This window comes from Chinchilla lanigera, unplaced genomic scaffold (assembly GCF_000276665.1).
Source record: "Chinchilla lanigera isolate Chin_1 unplaced genomic scaffold, ChiLan1.0 scaffold00005, whole genome shotgun sequence".
Lineage (NCBI taxonomy): Eukaryota > Metazoa > Chordata > Mammalia > Rodentia > Chinchillidae > Chinchilla > Chinchilla lanigera.
The window spans coordinates 39,317,468-39,335,380 of record NW_004955406.1 but is presented as its reverse complement, the minus strand read 5'-3'; the positions used below and the strand labels follow the sequence as shown (position 1 = coordinate 39,335,380).

Here is a 17,913-nt window from a genome sequence, read left to right as displayed (position 1 = left end):
AGGAGAAGGAGAAGGAGAAGGAGAAGGAGAAGGAGAAGGAGAAGGAGAAGGAGAAGGAGAAGGAGAAGGAGAAGGAGAAGGAGAAGGAGAAGAAATAACCCAAAGCCATAGCCTTGATCAACAGGTGCAAAGTAGCTTGGCTGATTCCCAACAGCGGAGCGGAAAAAGCTCCCGGGGGAGGGGCTGGCTCGAAGACCAGGAGAGGGAAATTTCCTTCTAGGGTTGAGAGGTAAGTGGGCCGAGGCTGGGGGAAGCAGGCCGCCCTCCTCCCTCAAAGTTATTCTGCAACAGGAAACCCAAAGGGGCTCACTTGTGGGGACAACCGAGGATGCCTGAGTGAGAGGAAGAGGTCAAACTGAGTTGGGAGTGGTTTGGGAGGGGACAGTTGCTAAAGAAGGAGCCAGGCACACTTGTACTCCCAGCACTCTCGGAAGTTGAGGCAGGAGGGCTGAAGGCTCAAGGCCACCTGAGGATTGGGCAACTTAGTGACTGAGAACCTGCCTCAAAATTTAAAAGATTTTTAAAAGAACTGGGGATGTAGCTTAGTGCAAAGGCCTTGAGTTCAATCCCCAGTACCAAGGAAGGAAGGAAAGGAGAGAAGGAGGAAGGGAGGAGGGAAGGGAGAGGGAGAGAGAGAAAGAGGGATGGGAGGGGAAGAAGAGGAAGAAGGAAGAAAAGTGAGCTTCTAGGGCCCGTCCTGGGGGGAGATGGAGTCTGTGCTTCCTCCCCACGTGGAGCGGGGGCTTGTTTCCCCACGACTGACTCCTGCCTGCACAGCCTGCTCTTGTATTTTGGTGTTTATTTGTTTTTAAAACATAACAGCTGGTGGGCAAAAATGTTCTCCCCGTCAGAGTGAAAGTGCTGTTTGTTCTGGTCTGCTCTCCTGGAGTCCAGGGAGCCCCTGGTGGCAGAGCAGAGGTCCTCCCTAGGGTACCAAGAGCCTGAGCCTCACAAGCCTTGGGTGGGGTGGGGGAGGGTGCAGGGGTGCTTATTTTATAAGTGCTTGCTTGAAAACCCCTAAAACAACGAAAGGGCTGCCTCTCTGCCTCTCTGTCTTGGAGAACTAAAAGATGCATTAGGGGTGGAATGATCTCATTGCAATTCATCACCCTCGCTCTTCGGCTCTTGTGTGCAGAACGTGTTTACATTACCCCAGGCTTCTGATGCCTTAATCTCAGCTGGAAGGTCCTGAGCCGGCATTTAGCCACCCCTGCCCCTGCACACGCTGCTTCTCTGGGGAGGGGACACTGTTAATGACCATTGGCAGAAGGCTTTGAAGTCGAGCCTGCTGAGAAGGACTCCACCATCAAAGCACACAGAGAGACTGGGCCCGCTGTGTCCCCCTGGGCTCAGGAAACACATCAGTCATTTAGCAAGATGTCAGGGCTGGACAGCCTCTAAGGAGTGAGAAGCCAGCCTCTCAGGACAGTGTGGAGGTGACAGCCTCACTGGCAAGGTAGAGGGCCATCGGCCTGATCGAGAGGGGTGAAGCAGAGGCACCACCCGCGTGGACATTCTAGACAGGTTATTTAAAGTCTCTCTGTCTGTCTTTGGGGTCTTCTCACTCCCAGGATGAGGCTGAGGGTGCTTCAAGCCATCTTGAAGATGCCCCAGGCAGCAAGGGTGGGCATTTCCTCCTGGCTTTACATCTCCCCTAGCAGGCACCACCACTCACCTGCTGTCTAGGAGCTTTATCACAGCACAAATGTCACACTGTGACTCCTCCAAGCTTGACCATGAAAATGTGGCAGCAAAGAGTGGTCATCCCAGGGAAGAATCCTCTGCTTAGTGGATGGTTGTGGCATCAAGCAGGTGGGCTGGAAGACTGTCAGTGTCTCATCACCTCTCTGCCTTCCTGCAGAACTGTGCCTTGCTGCTCAAACACGAGGCGCCCACCTCTCCCAAAAGCTTGTCAGAAAGCAAAATTACTTAATGCAGCATCCCAAGGGCCTGCAAGAAAGTTCTCCAACCACCAACACAAAATTTTCAGTGTCTACCGCAATCCCTTGGTGTGTCACTGAAGCCTACCTAATCCCCAATCATTTATTCTCTGCCCCAGTGTTTTCTTTAAGCAAAATGATTCCAATGCCTTACCTTACTTAAACACGTAAGCTAATATGTGCAAAGTTCTTGGTCGAGGGTCTAGTGCATAATTTAAAAAACAATACATGGCAACTGTCAGCTTTTCCTCTTGTTGCCATTTTGAGGCTGACAGGTACCGTTTTTGTTGCTTGCATTGTGAAGTGGGGGAAACTGAGGCACAGAGGAAGAAAAGCCATCTTTCAAAGTCACCCAGACAACATGGTAAAGAACCTATGCTCTTGCTGTGAATATAGAGGGACCTGGAACCAGGCACCCTGAGACTAGGGAGGAAACTCTGTCTGACTCAGACCCCCCAGCGGAAAAATGGTTTCCCAGGCTCCCCCTTTTGGGGGCAGGTGTGAGGGATGTCCTCCTGAACCCAGGGATTTGGGGTAGGGATGGAAGTAGCCCTCTGAAGGAGAATGAAGGCAAGCAGGGAAGTAAGACAGGATCCTCTCCTCCCTTCCGCTTTCTGCCAGCCTCTCCCGAAGTTTTTCCAGCCTGGCATCAGTGAAGGAACAGAGCGTGGAATGTTACACGGAAGCTTTGGGATCTGGTGGAACAGGGCGGGTGCACCAGGAGGAATTTGGAAAGACTTATGTCAGTATTTCATCTGGGCTGGAAAATGTCAGCCCAGCAGAGGCTCCACACAGAAACCCTGTGCTATTCGTGGGCTTGAGGGAGACAGCAGGGGTGGGGGGAGCTCCCAGTGCCCCTTGTGGGGCATCTGTGTACACTGTCTAGCTCCCCACAAGTATGTCCTATATTTAGGTACCCACAGCTGGGACCCAGGTCGTGAGCAGAGTGAGGACTCCCGCTGGGAGAGAATGCATCACTGCGCCTCTAGCTCAGCTCCAGGTGGCAATCTAAGGAACACTCACACCCAGCCCTGTACACAGACCACACGGACCCAGTTCCTAACTGGGGCCCTGCCTATGGAATCTACTCCCTGGACCCAGGGAGGAGGCACCCCAAAGCATTCCAGATCTCTGCACCTCCGTGGAGGGCATTTCCCAGTCTCCCCACAGCTCCTCTCAGTATGAATTGCTTTGGACCTGGATTTTTTTTGTCAATTGCTTGCAGTACAAGCTAATCTGAGCAGACTAACTCCCCCATCTCAACAGGGTCAGTTCTTAAGGGGCACTGCGAACAGGAGTGGATGCTTATTTCAATACTTCCCAGCCTGTCTGCACACTGTCTCCCTCGGAACATAACCTCCTCCAAGATAAGTCCCAGCTGCGCTGCAAGGGTTAGGGACGCTTCCCTCCCTTCACTTCCTCTGTAGCTTAAGGGACACCTCTGGTGAGACAAAGGCAAGCCCCAGCTCTGGGTCTGCACCACTTGACAGTGCCCATCCTCCTCTGTCCCCAGTCCCACCGTGGCTCCTCCAGTCACGCTTTGTGGAGCCACCAAGAGCTGTCTTCCGGGGAGCCAGGAGGCTCCAGCAGCTTCGGGTGGGGACTTCTGAGACCCTGCTGGAGTTTTGACTCAGGCCTTATTTGTTCCCCTTTCCTTGCTGACTCGGTAGACTGGAGACAGGTGGTTGGTTTGTCCAAGGGGACGTCGAGCAAGAACTGGTTTGTTCAGAGAAGGACAACCAGGGCAAGAGGTGTGGAAGTCTCCACACCGAAAGCGGACAGAGCAGGGGACATCTATGACGTGGCACAGGGGCCATCCTCCACCACAGGCACTTCTTTTGAGATTTTTAAAGGAAGAAGTAGACCGCAATCATATTAAATGCAGGAGGCAGGGGAGTAATTTATTTGCCTCATGAGGTCCAGCGCAGCCAAGAGCTTGGAGAGTGCAGCCTGCCTTGGGGTCGAGGCGCCGTGGAGGTCGGAAATGTGTGCCGGCTTCTTAAAGCTCTGCAGCACAGAGCCGCTGTCTCTCGGCCCAGGGTTTCTCGCTTTAATTTCCTGCCACTTTCTCTATCTGCAAAGAGGCAGGAAACTGTCAAGATTTAAACCTTTCATTTCCCACCCCCACAGCCTTCCTTCTCACAGCAATTCAGCAAAGCCTCCCGCTCCAAAAGCAAATCAAGCGCTTACAGAGGCTACTTTTGGTCTTTGGCTGCCCTCTGCTTCCCCCTGCTGCCCACAGACGGAAAAACACCCCAGGCCCGGGAGGGAAGGACACTCAAGGACGTTCGTTCAAAGGACTCAGTACACAGGTGGGGGGGATAAAGTGGCGCTGCTGCAGAAGCAGGTGCGCGCGCGCATATACACACACACACACACACACACACACACACACACACACACACACACACACACACATCTCCGACCCCTAGCAGTGCCTGTCGTAGTGACTCAGATCGTGGGAAACATCTTCCCATGCCTCCCCAAGTCCCACCCTTGCAACAGAAGTCTTTCTAAGCCCCTCGTGTCTCACCCGTATCTGCTCCCTGATCGGGCCTCTCCCGCCCGCCCTCCTGTCCCTACAGAGTTCTCCATCAGCAGCTTCTGCACCGTGGTGGACGTCATGAACTTCTCCAAGCTGCAGGTGCTGCGTCTGGACGGGAACGAGATCCAGCGCAGCGCGATGCCCGTCGATGCCCCCCTCTGCCTGCGCCTCGCCAGCCTCATTGAGATCTGAGCGGCCCTCGCAGTGGGCCCCCGCCGCCCCCTGTGTTTGGCTTGACGGTTCGGTTTGGCTTTTGTTGGAAGGTCTGGGACAACCATGTGGCACAAGCCCATGGGCTCCTCTTTAGTCTCTTCCTATAGGCAGGGTTAGGTGGCATCAGGGGCCCGGCGGGCTTCTGCCCAGGACTCAGGCACATGCTTTCTGTTCCCCAGGGGACATAAGTAGTGGGGGAGGAGTCCTCCCTGGAAGTCCCAACCCCAGAATCTCACTCCTTTAAATTCTCCCTGCTGCTCTGCCATCAGGGAACTTTCAGCATTGCCTGAACAATAGCGCCTAAGCGTCGTTTTCAAGCAGTCTCTGATCCTGTCTGTGCACAGCACTTGGTAGCTTTCTGCATGTGCTGGGCTGGCTGTGCCCCTACTCTGAGCTCCTATTCAGTGCTCCTCAAAATATACCTCTTGCCCAGCCACCTCCTCTTCACCCTGCCCTTCTTCACGGGTACCCCTTCTGTGCCTTCTGCAGTCAGGAGACCCCATCACGAGGGCACCTGCCCAGCCCCCTGTGGAGAGAACCCACACTTTTGTCCGAGGCTAAGAAGACGCTGAGAATCACCACTCCACCCTCCTACCCCTCACCTTTTGAAAGCCACCGGGTTGGAGGTCATGATAGTATTGCTGGCCTGATGTCAAAGAGCCAACCTCAGGCTTAGCTAAACTTTGGCGGCCAGATTTTAGCAGCTGGGCAGCTCTTGAAAGGTGGGTCAGATTCCTAAGGAAGAAAGGCCAGACTTGGTTATCACCAGCGCCCACACTGGCTGCAAGTGCACCTCAAATTGACCAAACTGAAGGGGCAGCCTCAGCAGTTTCTTTCTTGCCTGATCCACTCTGCATCCCCCTAGCTGGGTCTTTATCCTCGGTGGTGGAGGCCTCATGGTTTCCAAAGCCTGAGAAAGCTAGTTTGCCCTCTCTTTTGACCCAAGCAAGAGGTTTTATGTACCCATGGTAGAGACAGATTCCAACCAGCCCGGGACACGGGCCAGGGAAGATGGGGAAGATAGGGCTCATCTGTATTAACGGATTTGTCCCAAGGTGGGGCTCCAGGGTGTCTGCTGGAGGTACTCCATGCAGTCTGAAAAGTGCAGGCCGGGTCTCACCACCCTGCTTTCTTTTCTTTTTTTTTTTTTTTTTTTGGTACCAGAAATCAAATTCACAACCTTGCGCTTGCCAGGCAGGCGCTGTGCCTCTGAGCTAAATCCCCAGCCCCCACCCACCCAGCTTTCATCTCTCTGAACTACACTGCATTTTTTGAAGATGCCTTTGCTTTATAGCTTGACTGGGGAGCAGTTAATTTGCACTTCCATAAGGCAAGGCTGTCTGGCCTAACCTGCCCGCTTCTTTGGGTGCAAAGGGATGAGCCATCAACCTGGGCAGCCAGGGGCAAGGACCAGCTGAGGAGACCGGCCCGCTCCAGTCTGTGCCCAGCCCATTACACAACCGATTCTGTGTCTGCTTGGGAGCAGCTTCCTGAAAAGGGAAGGGGGTCCCTCAAGCTGTGCTTGGCTCCAGACCCTGCAATCCACAAAAGCCAAATCAGCACATTTCAACCAGGGAGATCGGACCGGAGGGGTGAGGCTGCCCCCTGACCCCGCCCCCTGCCCTGGGCTCTGCTGGCAGCATCTGCATGTGGACACCATTGTGCCTCTACACAGGCTCTGTTACGGGAGACGCATGCGTGGCGGCCAACCTGACCAATAAAGTATTGTACACTTGCAGCCGCGGGCGTGGCATCAGTACGGTCGGCCCGCCACACACAGGTGTGCCTAGGGGACCTAGTGAAGTTCCCCAGGCTTTGATCTATCCAGGCTATTTTTACCTATTCTCTTTTTCTTTTTTTCCTTATTCTATCCGAGCAGATGCAGTTTAACAACCCCCCCGCCCCCAAAAAAATCTTGCATAAAATCTCTAGTTAGCAAAGTTTGTGTTCTGGAAATTCTTTAAATCTAATTCCAATCCCACTAGCTATGCATCCCCTTCCATGCCGTTCTCAAGAGATAAGAAAACAGAGTTTTGTTTTGTTTTGTTGTTTTGAGTCGTTCTAACATCTGCATTTCCCCTTCCACCATCCTCTTGTCAAGCCAGTAATTCTGGATTCTGCTGGTCCTGTGCACTTTTGTCTTGACTGCTGCTGCCCTCTAGTGGCCACTCTGCAGCAAAGCATCAGCAAAGCCAGCTGGTCCTGGATAGGAAAATAAGGAATTTCCCTCCCTCCCTCCTCCGTCCCTCCCCCTCCCTCTCCCGTCCCTCCCTTCCCGCTTCTCTTCCTGCCACGTGAGGGAGGAGTGTGGCTCACGGGGAAGCAGTGCTCCACGCTGCAAGGAAGAGCCCTCTGCCTTGGCTGTGCCCCTCAGCAGCTCCTGGGAACACCCGACCCAAGTGGAGCTCCCGCACGTCTAAATCCAGCACGTCACAAGACAGAAGCAGGAATCGACTGCCAGGCCCTCGCTTCTTTACACCATTTGATCATTTTTTACGCTGCGTCCAAGGCTTTACTTCCGTTACCTCATTTCATATTCCTCACTGCTCTGTGCTTAGGTGCGGTTATTTTCACTGTTTTACAGAGGAAGCTGAGGCACCCAGAGGCCAAGGCCACCCAGGTAGGGAGCAGGAAGGGGCGGCTCTGACCACGGGCCACGGGTCCCCTAGCCTGACTCGGTCGCTCCTCTGTCCCCACTGCACTGGCCCGAAGATCCTGTCGTCGCGGGCCGCTGGGGCTGCCAGAGGCTGCGGGTCAGCGGGCTGTTGCAGATGAAGCGAGGGCTTCTTGCTTTGGGGGAGGCAGAGGAAGCCTATTCTACGTTATGAATTTTAGTGTTTACTGAGTGTTGCAGGCGTCCTCGCCGAGGGCGTATTCAGGGCAGTGACGGACTTTGAACAACAGAACCCCGCACTGAGGATCTTGTATTTCCAGCTGAGGAGGGGCTGAAGAGGCGAGGAGTTACAGACATGTCTGGGAGGCTGAGGCAGAAGGTTCGAAAGCTTAAGCGCAGTCTAGATAACAGCTTAGTGAGACCCTGTTTCAATTTTTTTTTTTTTTAAATTTCTTTACAAAGTGTTTGGGGCCTGGGGAGGTAGCTCAGCGCAAAGGCCCTGGGTTCAGCCCCCAGGAAGAAGAAAAAGAAGCCCTGAGATCTCTGAGCTATGGAGAGGGCATAGTAACCTAGATGAGCCGGAAGGGGCAGTCCAAGAGGCAGAAGGAAACTTTGGAAATGCCGGACGAGGAAAATGGCTGGAACACAGAAAGCGAGGGAGAGTGTTCTAGGCGATGCGGTCAGAGCAGCTGGCCTGGCGCAAAGCACCCACACTACCTTTTTCGTTTGTTTCAGACCCAAGCACCGAGGAACAACCACCCCTGTCCCCACCCCAAGTTCAAGGGCCCTGACTGCCCTGACAAAATCTTACAGTTCTACCCTTTGGTCACTAGGAGGCAGCACCTCGCCGCTCACCGTCAAAGCCCTTTCTGACCGCTTTGAAACACGGAAGCTTTATCGCTTCCGGCTTTCTGCCACCCTGCAGGGTCAGCTCCCAGCCCCGCTGGCCACTGGCCACAAATCAGGGCATCAGAAGGCACGGTGTAGCCAGGGACCTTTTGCCTCGTGTGCTGCGGGTGACTGTGGCAGTCTGGGGAGAGCTGTAGACCTCTTCCCAGAATTGTATTTCTTTTCTTTTAACTTCAAGTGATCCTCCTGCCTCAGCCTCTAGGTATCTGGAACACACCACCATGGTATCTGGAACACACCACCATGCCTATTTCTCAGAATATTTTTAAAGGCGTGAAATAAAAGGCATAGGGTTACAAAGGAAACAGATGACATTGAAATAGTTTTTAAAATATATATGATATTTATATGGTGATATTACTTTATTGATGGGACAGGTACCAGGAGCTGGCCACTGAGCTCATTAACTGTAGATTTCAGAGTATTGGTGAGTACAAATGGCATTCTGAGGTATTTTCAGTAGCTGCAATGTGATATTAAAATATCTGTGATTTCATCTGTTAAGCCTCAGATATGCTAGTGCTATTGTGGTTTATCTTCATGATCGAAAGGAACACTGAACTTCAATTAGATATTGGCAAAACAAAGTTATATTTTCTCATCCAAGTTTGTGGTTCCTCTCTAAGTCAAGACAGAAAGACAGAAACGTGGATCATAAAGGAAAGCAAAAAGAAAGGGCAAATCATAGTTCTTTTTTCTCTCTAATCATAACTCAAGCACTCAACCAAGTTTGACCACAGCCTCAATGTGTCAGTAGTTGGTGGATTTACTATATGAAAGAATGAATGTGAAACACTTATGGAGTTTGATGAAGGTAACAATAACTAAAATTCATTTTGCCTTAACAATTTAAAAGATAGTTCATTCAGAAACCTATGAAGCTGGATTTATAGTAGCATATACCTATTACTCCAGGAGGCTGAGGCAGGAGGATTTCAAGCTCAAACACAGCCTGGACAACTTAGGGATTTAGAAAGACCTTGTCTTTAAAAACAAAAAAGTAGAAAAAAGTGAAAAGGACCTATAAGGCAGTTTGATAAAAGTGCCAAATAAAGTATATGGACAAAGTATTCATTCTTCCTAAGAGGAAGAAATGATGAGCGCTGGGTGGCCAGGAAAGCTGGGGCTGCTCCCTGAGGCCAAGGACACACACCTTTATTTGCCAACTCAGCCATTCATTCTAGCAAGCGCTCAGGTGCAGGGGCTGCAGCCCAAGTCTATCTCCAGGAGGGAGCAGGTGAGCTCTTTTTTTTTTGGTTTTTCTCCGGTACCGGGAATTGAACTCATGACCTTGCGCTTGCCAGGCAGGCGCTTTTGCCGCTGAGCTAAATCCCCAGTCCCCAGGTGAGCTCTTTCTCAGACTCTTCACAAAGGCAGAAGACGGAGGGGAGCTGGTGCAGTGACTGCCACCACCCTGGGCCTCTGCGTGACACAGGCCACCGAGCTGTACCAAGATGGATCAAACACATTGTGCGGTTCTGTGGCAGCTGGGCTTCCAGAGCAGCGACCATTCCTGGAAACCAGTCTGTGCCCTGGGGACAGAGCCCACGGGTGGTGTAAGGAGGACTGACAGCAGAGACAGAACCAAAGTGCCTGCTGGAGGGAGCGGAAGGCGGGACGAGTGAGTGCAGAGACCCGGAGTGGACAAAGGACCAAGCCCAGACACACTGGGCCCCGCAAGAGCTGAAGCACTGAAGAGGAACGAGCTGCCCCCACTCGCGATGTGTCCAGGCTGCCTGAAAGCACAGAACTACACTTGACCCAGTTTAGGAAGTAATAACAGGAAGTGGGCCTGGCACCTGTGAAAAGCTGCCTGCAGAAGAAAAGGCACTAAAAGCGGGGGGAGAGGGGTTGAACCTTCTCCAGTCACCCCACATCTCCTGTGAGGGGGTCACGCTGAGGCCTAGGTCTTGGCAAAGGTGGACTCGAGACAGGCAGCATGCCTCGGTGCTGGGCTTGGCCAGCAGTGCCAGGAGTAGGTCAGCACCAGAGGCCAGCAACGGCGGCCTGCACAAGAAGGTGTGGGGAAGGAGGATGATAACCCACATCTCAACATAGAACCGGAGACGCAGGTCCAGGTGCCAGGGGCACGAGGAGCTCCAAGCCCATAGTATGAGTCGGTCAGGATCAGAGGTGGGTATTATGATAGCAACATGGAAGTGGCCTCAGACAGTTCTGATGTCTTTGACCCAGGACAAATGTCAGGTGGCATTGCCTAGGCCATCCTCCCAAGTGGAGCATCTCAGCCAACAGGTACCTTAAAAGCATAGCAAGCCTGTCATCAGCATCCATGTTCATATTTTCTGAACCAAAAATTATGACACATGTCAATATATCCCTATGTCTTCATGGAACTGTAAAGCAGAATATCTTTAAGCCTTTGTGCTCAAAGGTGTCTAATCTGCAAGGACCATACGAGGTCAGACCACCAGATAGAATTGTGTCAGGCCTGGTGCTGGGGTTGCAAGCAACAGAAACTAAAGTTAGCTGATTAAAGGTAAAGAAGATTCATTCATTCCCTCATTTGGTTGGTTGGTTGGTTGGCGGGTCAGAGGGGGTGGTATGTTGGGTGGTTCACAGAACTTTAGAAGGCATTAGACCAGACTTGAAGGGCTCAGCCAGAAACAACAGCCAGTGTTACCACCATGCAGATGCCATGGTCACCTCCCAGCCCACACATACCCAGGCACATTTGTGAGAATCTTGCTGTTCCCGTCTGGAATCTGATACTGCAGCTCTGCCCTCACCAGAGTCGGTTCTGCAAGGCCCGAGTCTTTCCCTGTCACTAACTTTCCATCCCACATCAGCCTGGTAGAACCACATCACACACGCAATGCCCTGGCAGCAAGTGCGACAGGAAGTGTGCGTCTGACAGTCTCATCTCCAACAGTAGGAGTTGGGTTCTGTCCCTCGTGGCGGGGAATTTCCCATAACAAATAAAGGGCTCCGATGCTGAGCAGCTAACCAGTGGCAGGTTTTCCTTTCAAGTGGTATGTGAAAGGGGGCTTGAGAGGGTGTGTTCAATCCCATGCCAGCCACCATGACAGCTGCGGGGCTAAGAGAGACACCGACAGGAGGACAGGGTGTCATACAGACATTAAGACTGCGACATACAGATCCTTCCATTTAACCCAGAAGTACTTCCTTGTGGTGAAAGCAAACACTGCTTTTTTTTAAGTCTGGCTCCAGATCTGCAGAGCTGATCTGCATAGTTCCCTAGGGCTGTCCTAACAAAGTGCCACAAGCCAGGTGGCTTAAAGCAAGTTGAAGAGCTTATTTATTCCACAGGCCGGAAGTCCTACCTCGAGGTAGTGGCAGAGCGGTGCTTCTTCTGAAGGCCCTGGGAGAATCCGTTCATGCCCTTTCCAGCTCCTGGTGTTCCTCGGTTTGTGGCTGTGTGGCTCCACTGGTTCTTTGTCTCTCAGGGGCCCGCGTAATTCATTTTCTCTCCCTCTCTCTCTCCCTCCCTCCCTCCCTCTCTCTCTCCCCTTCTCCCCATCTCCTTCTCCTTCTCCTTCTCCTTCTCCTTCTCCTTCTCCTTCTCCTTCTCCTTCCTTCTTCCTTCTTTCCTGGGCCAGTGACACCTGGCACAAGACTTTCCCATGGCACCAGCAGCCCTTGGGTCACCAGGGTAAACAGCGGACACTGCAGCGCTTGTGCGGCTGAGCAGGTCTTCCTGGTGTAGGTGCCTGACTGCATTTCCAGCTTCTGATACTTTTAACTTGTAATGAGTTGATCGAATTATAGCCCCTTCCTAAGCCGAGGAGCACCTGTCCTTTTATTCCATATTCGCATACCCATAAAACAACCAGAGTTCTCTATGTCTTTAAACTTTACACACAGGCATCACACAGGCTGTGTCCTCTGGTTGTCTACCTGCATACGGTACGTTTGCATTGCTCTTGTCCTTCTAGCCCATTCCTGCTGGTCGCTGTCATTCGATTCTCTATTTCCGTCCTGAAGAACATTTAGGGTGCCTTCCCATATTTTATTGTTAGGGACAGCTAACGCAGGAGCACAAGTTCCCTGACTCCTGGGCCCTGTCTGACAGCATCTGGGGGTAACCAGGGCTTCTCAGCAGAGTCGCCACCTCTAGATGCCAGCAGCACCGACCTACTCTACCCCTACCCCCGTGCACACCCCAAACAGTTTCCGGGTGCCAAATATTCCCTATGGAGCAAAATGGCATCAGTGAAGGATCACCTGCCTATACAAGGCATGATAACACAACACAGTCAGTGCTGAAAGTATACAAATTTATCACAGTAAGAGACACAGCGCCATTAGCCCCCCTCAAAATCTCCCCCTCGCTTCAGTGATGGGAACTATCCCATCGTTCTTGCCACTTTCGGAGGCAGCTCTGGAAGTCCTCCCTCACGTCTTTAGTCTGCTGTGCTGCCTAGATGTCCCGCGTCGGCACAAAACTTTTACCTTTCTTGGTCATTCTGACTTTGAGGAAGAGCCCGAAGTCGCAGGATGCCGGCTCTGGTGAACAAGGCGGACAGGCGCCCGCTGTCACGTGTTCACGAGCTGCCTTCTGTCGGATGGCCCTGGGCAGCAGCCTGCACCATACTGTGGTCACGCCTTGTAAGCCACTCCCGGAGGAGGACTTCCAGAGCTGCTTCAGAGAACGCAAGCGGGATGGCATCATTGGGGTTGGTTTTAACTGGTCTGTCCCATCTCCAGTTTTCAAAGATGCTGGCAAGGGCCGGTGGTATAACTCAGAGGCTTAAGCGCTTGCCTGGAAAGCCTGAGGTCATGAGTTCAATTCCCGGTACCAAAAAAATAAAAAAGAAAACAAAAAAAGATGCTGGCGATTACACTGTTCTCTTACTTTTCAGAAGTTATGCAGCACCGTTTGGGGATGGCAGTAATGGAGCCCAGCTGGGGACCCTGGAGCTGGAATCTGTCTGCCACGCAGCAACTGAGGGGTCCTCTGCACCCCCAACCCAGAGCTGCTCCCTCCACCAGGGAGGTGTCGGGGGAGAGCGGGTCCTCAAAGGGGGAGCGGCCTTGTGTGCTGTAGGGAAAAAGGAGGACCTTGCGCGGTTCCTGGGCTCTCTAGCCTTGGGGCGATGCAGAGTTCGGAAGGATACACTCACTAGCACTCTTCTACCGCTGGTAGAGCCACTCTTTCGCGATGCAAGAAGGGCGAGGGCAACAGCGCCCCCAGTGTCCACTGCGGAGGAGCAGCCGCCGCTCAGATGGTTCTGATGGCCGCGTGAGCACCGGGAACAGGTGAAGGTAGCATCCAAGGCGAGAGGATGCGATGCCACCAGCATCTTCCGACCCTAGGACACAGGCGCGGGGCGGCGACCCCTGAGTACGGTGAACGCTGTGACAAGGATGTTTTGTGAGACCCAGCCCTCTCTGAGGGACAAAGGGAGGGGTGAAGGGCCGGACAGCAACTGTGCTGGCCAGGGTGGGGCACGGCCATCAGCGGGCTGAGGGTCCGCTGATGGGTGAGTCTTCCCTGGAGGACAGAGTAGGTCAGGTTGGGGAGCCATTGTAATAAACCCAGTCAGTAGCCACACCAGTGCTGCCTTAGTTCAGCAACCCTATAAATTCTAGCCAGGCACGGTGGCACACGCCTGTAATCCCAGCTCTAGGGAGGCTGAGGCGGGAGGATCCTTGCAAGTCCGAGACCAGCCTGGGCTACAAAGTGAGCTCAAGGCCAGCCTGAACTGCACAGTGAGATCCCCCCTCCATCTCAAAAAGATTTTTTTAAAAAGATTGTACATTCTGTAAAAGTAAGAGTCACATCATGGAATTCCTCTAAGTAGTCCCCAAGAGCTAGCACACAGCTGGACTTATAAGATTTTGACACCCGTGGGATCATGTTCTTTTGTACCCCATGAAAAAAGGGGCCTGAGAAGGGTTTATAGCCCCATTACACACACACACACACACACACACACACACACAATTTTTGTTTCAAAAAATATAAATTGCTTTCAATTCTATGAGCTCATTTTGTTTTCTAAAATATCTCTATGTAAGGAAGCAGGTATGGTTCATGCTTTACAGAAACGGTGATTGAAACCCAGCATCGTTAAACTATTCGCCCCAAGGATTCGCTCAGGTCTCACAGGTTCCCTGAACTCTACTCCATCCTTCTCTGCTCTGCTCCTTGCCTCCCTCCCTGTCCCCATCATCCAGTTCCATCAGAGTGACCCAGACTCATCGTGACTTTCTCTTGGTTTTGGTCCTAGTTTTTTAGATGAGGCCTTGCTGTGTGGCCCAGGCTGGGCTCAAACTTGCCAGCCTCTTGCCTCAGCCTCCCAGCCTCCTTCCTGGGCCACCACACCCAGCTATGACTTTCAGCAAAGGGCCACTCCAGACATCAACAGAGCCAAGCAGGTGACAGAACTGGACGCAGGCCAGGGACTGTGCACACCACGCTGCCACTCTGTGTCCACTGAAGAAAATCTACTTGTGGGGTGCATTCAGGCAGGCAAAAGACTGAATCTCCCGGGGCGAAGAAAGGACTTCAGACAGGAAGACCAAGAGTTTGGGGCCAGTGCGACAATGCAGCAAGACCTTGCCTCAAAAACAAAACAAAACAAAACAAAACAAAACAAAAACAAGCACAGAACCTTAGGACAGGGTTTGGGGAACCTGCACACAAATCTTGGTGTCAGTGTAGGTCTATGAAGAGATCAAGTAGGACACTCCTGTAGTCTATGACAAAAGGAGAAGGTAAAGTCCTACTAAAATAAAAGGCTGGGTGTAGAGGCACACAGCTATAATTCCAGCACTCTAGGAGACTGAGGCAGGAGAATCCCCAATTCAAGCTAGCCTGAGCAATTTAGAGACTTAGTAAGATCATCTCAGGATTTTAAAAGGGCTGGGGATATAGTTCAGGGCAAAGGCCCTGGATTCAATTCCTAGTACCACAAAAAAATAAATAAAGAGGTTGCTGTAACTCCATAGGTGCTGTAGTTCTAAAGTTTTTTGTTTTGTTATTGAGACAGCATCTTACTATGGAGCCTAAGCCACCCTCAGACTTTTGATCCTCCTGCTTCAGCCTCCCAGAGTGCAGGGATAACAGGTATGTACCACTATACCTTGCTACCATTAGTTGGGTTCCCCCACACACAGGAGGAAACTGACCATCAGAGAAGTAAAGTAACAGTTCAAGGTAACACAGCCAGTAAAAAGCAGAAGGTGGAGTTAAATCCTGGTCACCTTTGAGTCTTAGCTGTATATATTTGTGTGTGCTGGTGTGGAAGGACAAAGATATTCAAGACACTTTGTTTTAAAAGTTTACAACCTGGGGCCAGGGATATAGCTCAGTGGCACAGGCATATGCCTCCAAAGCGCAAGGTCCTGAGTTCAATTCCTGGTACCAAAAAATAAAAGTTTACAACCTGTACCCTCCGCCAGGGGACAGGAGGCTGGTGCCAGCAGCTACAGATTGGTTTAGAGGATGCCCAGTGGTGAGGGAGACCAGAGCTCAGGTAACCGCAGCTGTAGGGGGCACCAACACCCAGAGACACACCAGAAGAACAGGGGTCCGGTGTGGTGGTGCAAGCGTGTAGTCCCAGCACTCCTGGGACTGAGGCAGGATTGCCAGCTAGCTAGTCTCAAAATACAAACATTTTTAAAAGGCTGAGGATGGAAAAAGCTCAGGGGGAAGGTTCTGGGTTCATTCCGGAGTACAGCAGATGATAGATCGATCGATAGATAGATAGATAATTAAGAGACTAAGAAGAAAACAAAGAGGGCCCAGCTAACAACTTTGGGGAAAGAAATGCCCAAATCCAGCACTTGTGAGAGCTCCGAAAAGGGTCAGGAATTCAAGAACCTAGAACTTCCAGATGGCTCAGAAAGGCTGGGCCGGCCGGGCAGTCGGTCAGGCCGCGAAGGCGGCGGTAACAGGGCCTCGCTCCGCCGCCCGCCGCCCGCCCCCCGCATGGCCCCATTCTCCACACCCACCCCGTAGTGCAACTGCGCCCAGAGGCCACCTTGGCGCGCCCCAACCCCACCTTTTTTTTTTTTTTTTTTTTTTGATTGTGCGTCAAACTCCGCCCCGTCGGGGGAGGCTTTGATTGGTCCGCTCCGCCCCCGGATCGGCCAATCAGAAGCTTGTTGCCAAGGCGGGGCTTCCCCAGATGGTAAAGGTTACGGCAAGGACGCTGTTGCCGAGCGAGGAAAGCAGATTTGCCAGCGTGTTCTGTGGCTCTAAGTGCTGGCCAGCCACTCCGCGGAGACTGAGAGACGTGGGTGGGTGACTGAGGGCTCCTCCCTCGGTCCATATCCGGGAGGGAGGGAGCCAGACACCTACCTGTCCTCGCTACCCCAACCCGCCCTCTGGTCCCTGCGGCCCGCCTCGCCCGGCTGCTGGCCGCTGAGAGGCCTGGCGTTTGCCCCTCCGATTCCCCCACCCCAGGGCATCGGAGGAAGTGAGATCTGCTCTGGGAAGGAGGTGCAAACAACACCCACCTCACACGTCTGCGGCAAGCCAGACTGAAATGAAAACAGCAGTGTCTGCCCCAGTAGTAACCAAGTGCCCTCTGGGCAGGTTTGGAGGGGCTAAAGAAAACGGAAAAGATCCCAGGAAGCAGGAGACTTAAACTGTCAGCTTCCTTAAAACATTTAAATTACCCGCCCCATCTGGGAGGTCGGCTGGAAGGGGGCTAAGAACAAGAGACCGCGTTTCCAACCAGAGCTCAGTTCCAAATGGGAGAGAGGGCGGACGCATATCTACACCCTTGCAAAATCCTCCTCGGGCCTTGCACCCGATTCCCAAATCCCTGTCTCTGTCTCCACTGTGTACCCTAGGTAAATGTCCCCACCACATCTGGTAAAGGTAATAACAATACTTAATAACAGTTGTTCTGCGCTATGAGCCAACAGCCTTCTTGGCGCGTCGTGTATGTCGGTCAGTATGTCGGTCAGTCCTCCCAACGATACTGAATGGGTACAAAATGAGGCACTGAACTGAAAAGTAATTTGCCAGCTGTTATGGCACAGCTGGAGTCACCTGGGGGCCGGATCCAGAGTACAGCCCTCTCTGCGACATTATCCGGAAAAGGCTACAGTGGTTGCCTGCGCGGATCATTCCAAACTCCCAGATAAAATGGGGGTTTTTCTGTAGGTGAATTTTACAGTTCTTTAAAAATGAATGAAACCAGAAAAAAAAATCTTCCTACTCATCTGTGTCCTGGTCACCCGAGCTCACCTGAGCAGCCCTAAGTGTCAGAAGAAAGGTACAGCGAAGTCCCCAAACGGCACAGCTTTATTTTCCATTTCCAAAGTGGACTGGGGCAGACCCAGCTCTGAAGTCGAGGAGCTGTGCGCAAGGTACAGAAGCGGAGGCTGAGAACCTGGAGGGCAGCCTGGGCGCCTTCCCACCCCCAAGCCCCTGGCCTTACTGGGGGGCTCTGGTTCCTGCTCAGACCCCCTCCCCTCCCCCCAGTCTGCACCCCATTCCCAGCTCCAGGGACACACCATCTGCCTGTCCTCCCCCTTCCCCCGGGACTTAGCTCCTTTTATTGAGACCTTTAAATAATTAAATGTCCCAAAGCCTCCCCCACGCTGATCCCCAGCCCCTGGCCTGGGGTGTTATTGAAAGCCCAGGAGCCTGCCTGGAGGGCCGCCAGCCCCACCGCCCCTATTCAACGCCTTTCTTTCCCGGCTCAGCTGCCAGGCAGCGGCTAATGGGCCTTTTCTCCTGCTCGGCCCCTCGC

At 52.6% G+C, this 17,913-nt stretch overlaps 1 protein-coding gene and 2 long non-coding RNA genes across 5 annotated transcripts in view; 1 reads left to right on the top strand and 2 right to left on the bottom strand.

The window, feature by feature from the left end:
- Fmod (fibromodulin) overlaps positions 1 to 6,638 on the top strand; it is an 11,371-nt gene extending 4,733 nt beyond the window's left edge. The window contains exon 3 of the mRNA XM_005375266.2: positions 4,526 to 6,638. Coding sequence (XP_005375323.1) covers positions 4,526 to 4,677 — 152 coding nt within the window. The 3' untranslated portion in view covers positions 4,678 to 6,638. The remainder of the gene's footprint in view (positions 1 to 4,525) is intronic.
- LOC102012057 lies at positions 3,821 to 4,548 on the bottom strand. The gene is made up of 2 exons (XR_259526.2): positions 4,474 to 4,548; positions 3,821 to 4,014 (listed from the first exon to the last, which is right to left on the bottom strand). It is a non-coding gene; the product is annotated as an uncharacterized LOC102012057 (long non-coding RNA).
- LOC106150253 lies at positions 4,786 to 13,817 on the bottom strand. Of its 3 annotated transcripts, XR_001236973.1 has the most exons (3): positions 13,324 to 13,817; positions 12,653 to 12,971; positions 4,786 to 5,433 (listed from the first exon to the last, which is right to left on the bottom strand). It is a non-coding gene; the product is annotated as an uncharacterized LOC106150253 (long non-coding RNA). The 3 variants fall into 3 exon arrangements; XR_001236971.1 differs by having other exon boundaries at positions 12,653 to 13,771; XR_001236970.1 differs by lacking the exons at positions 12,653 to 12,971; positions 13,324 to 13,817 and adding an exon at positions 11,524 to 11,709.
- Between the last annotated feature and the right edge of the window lie 4,096 nt (positions 13,818 to 17,913).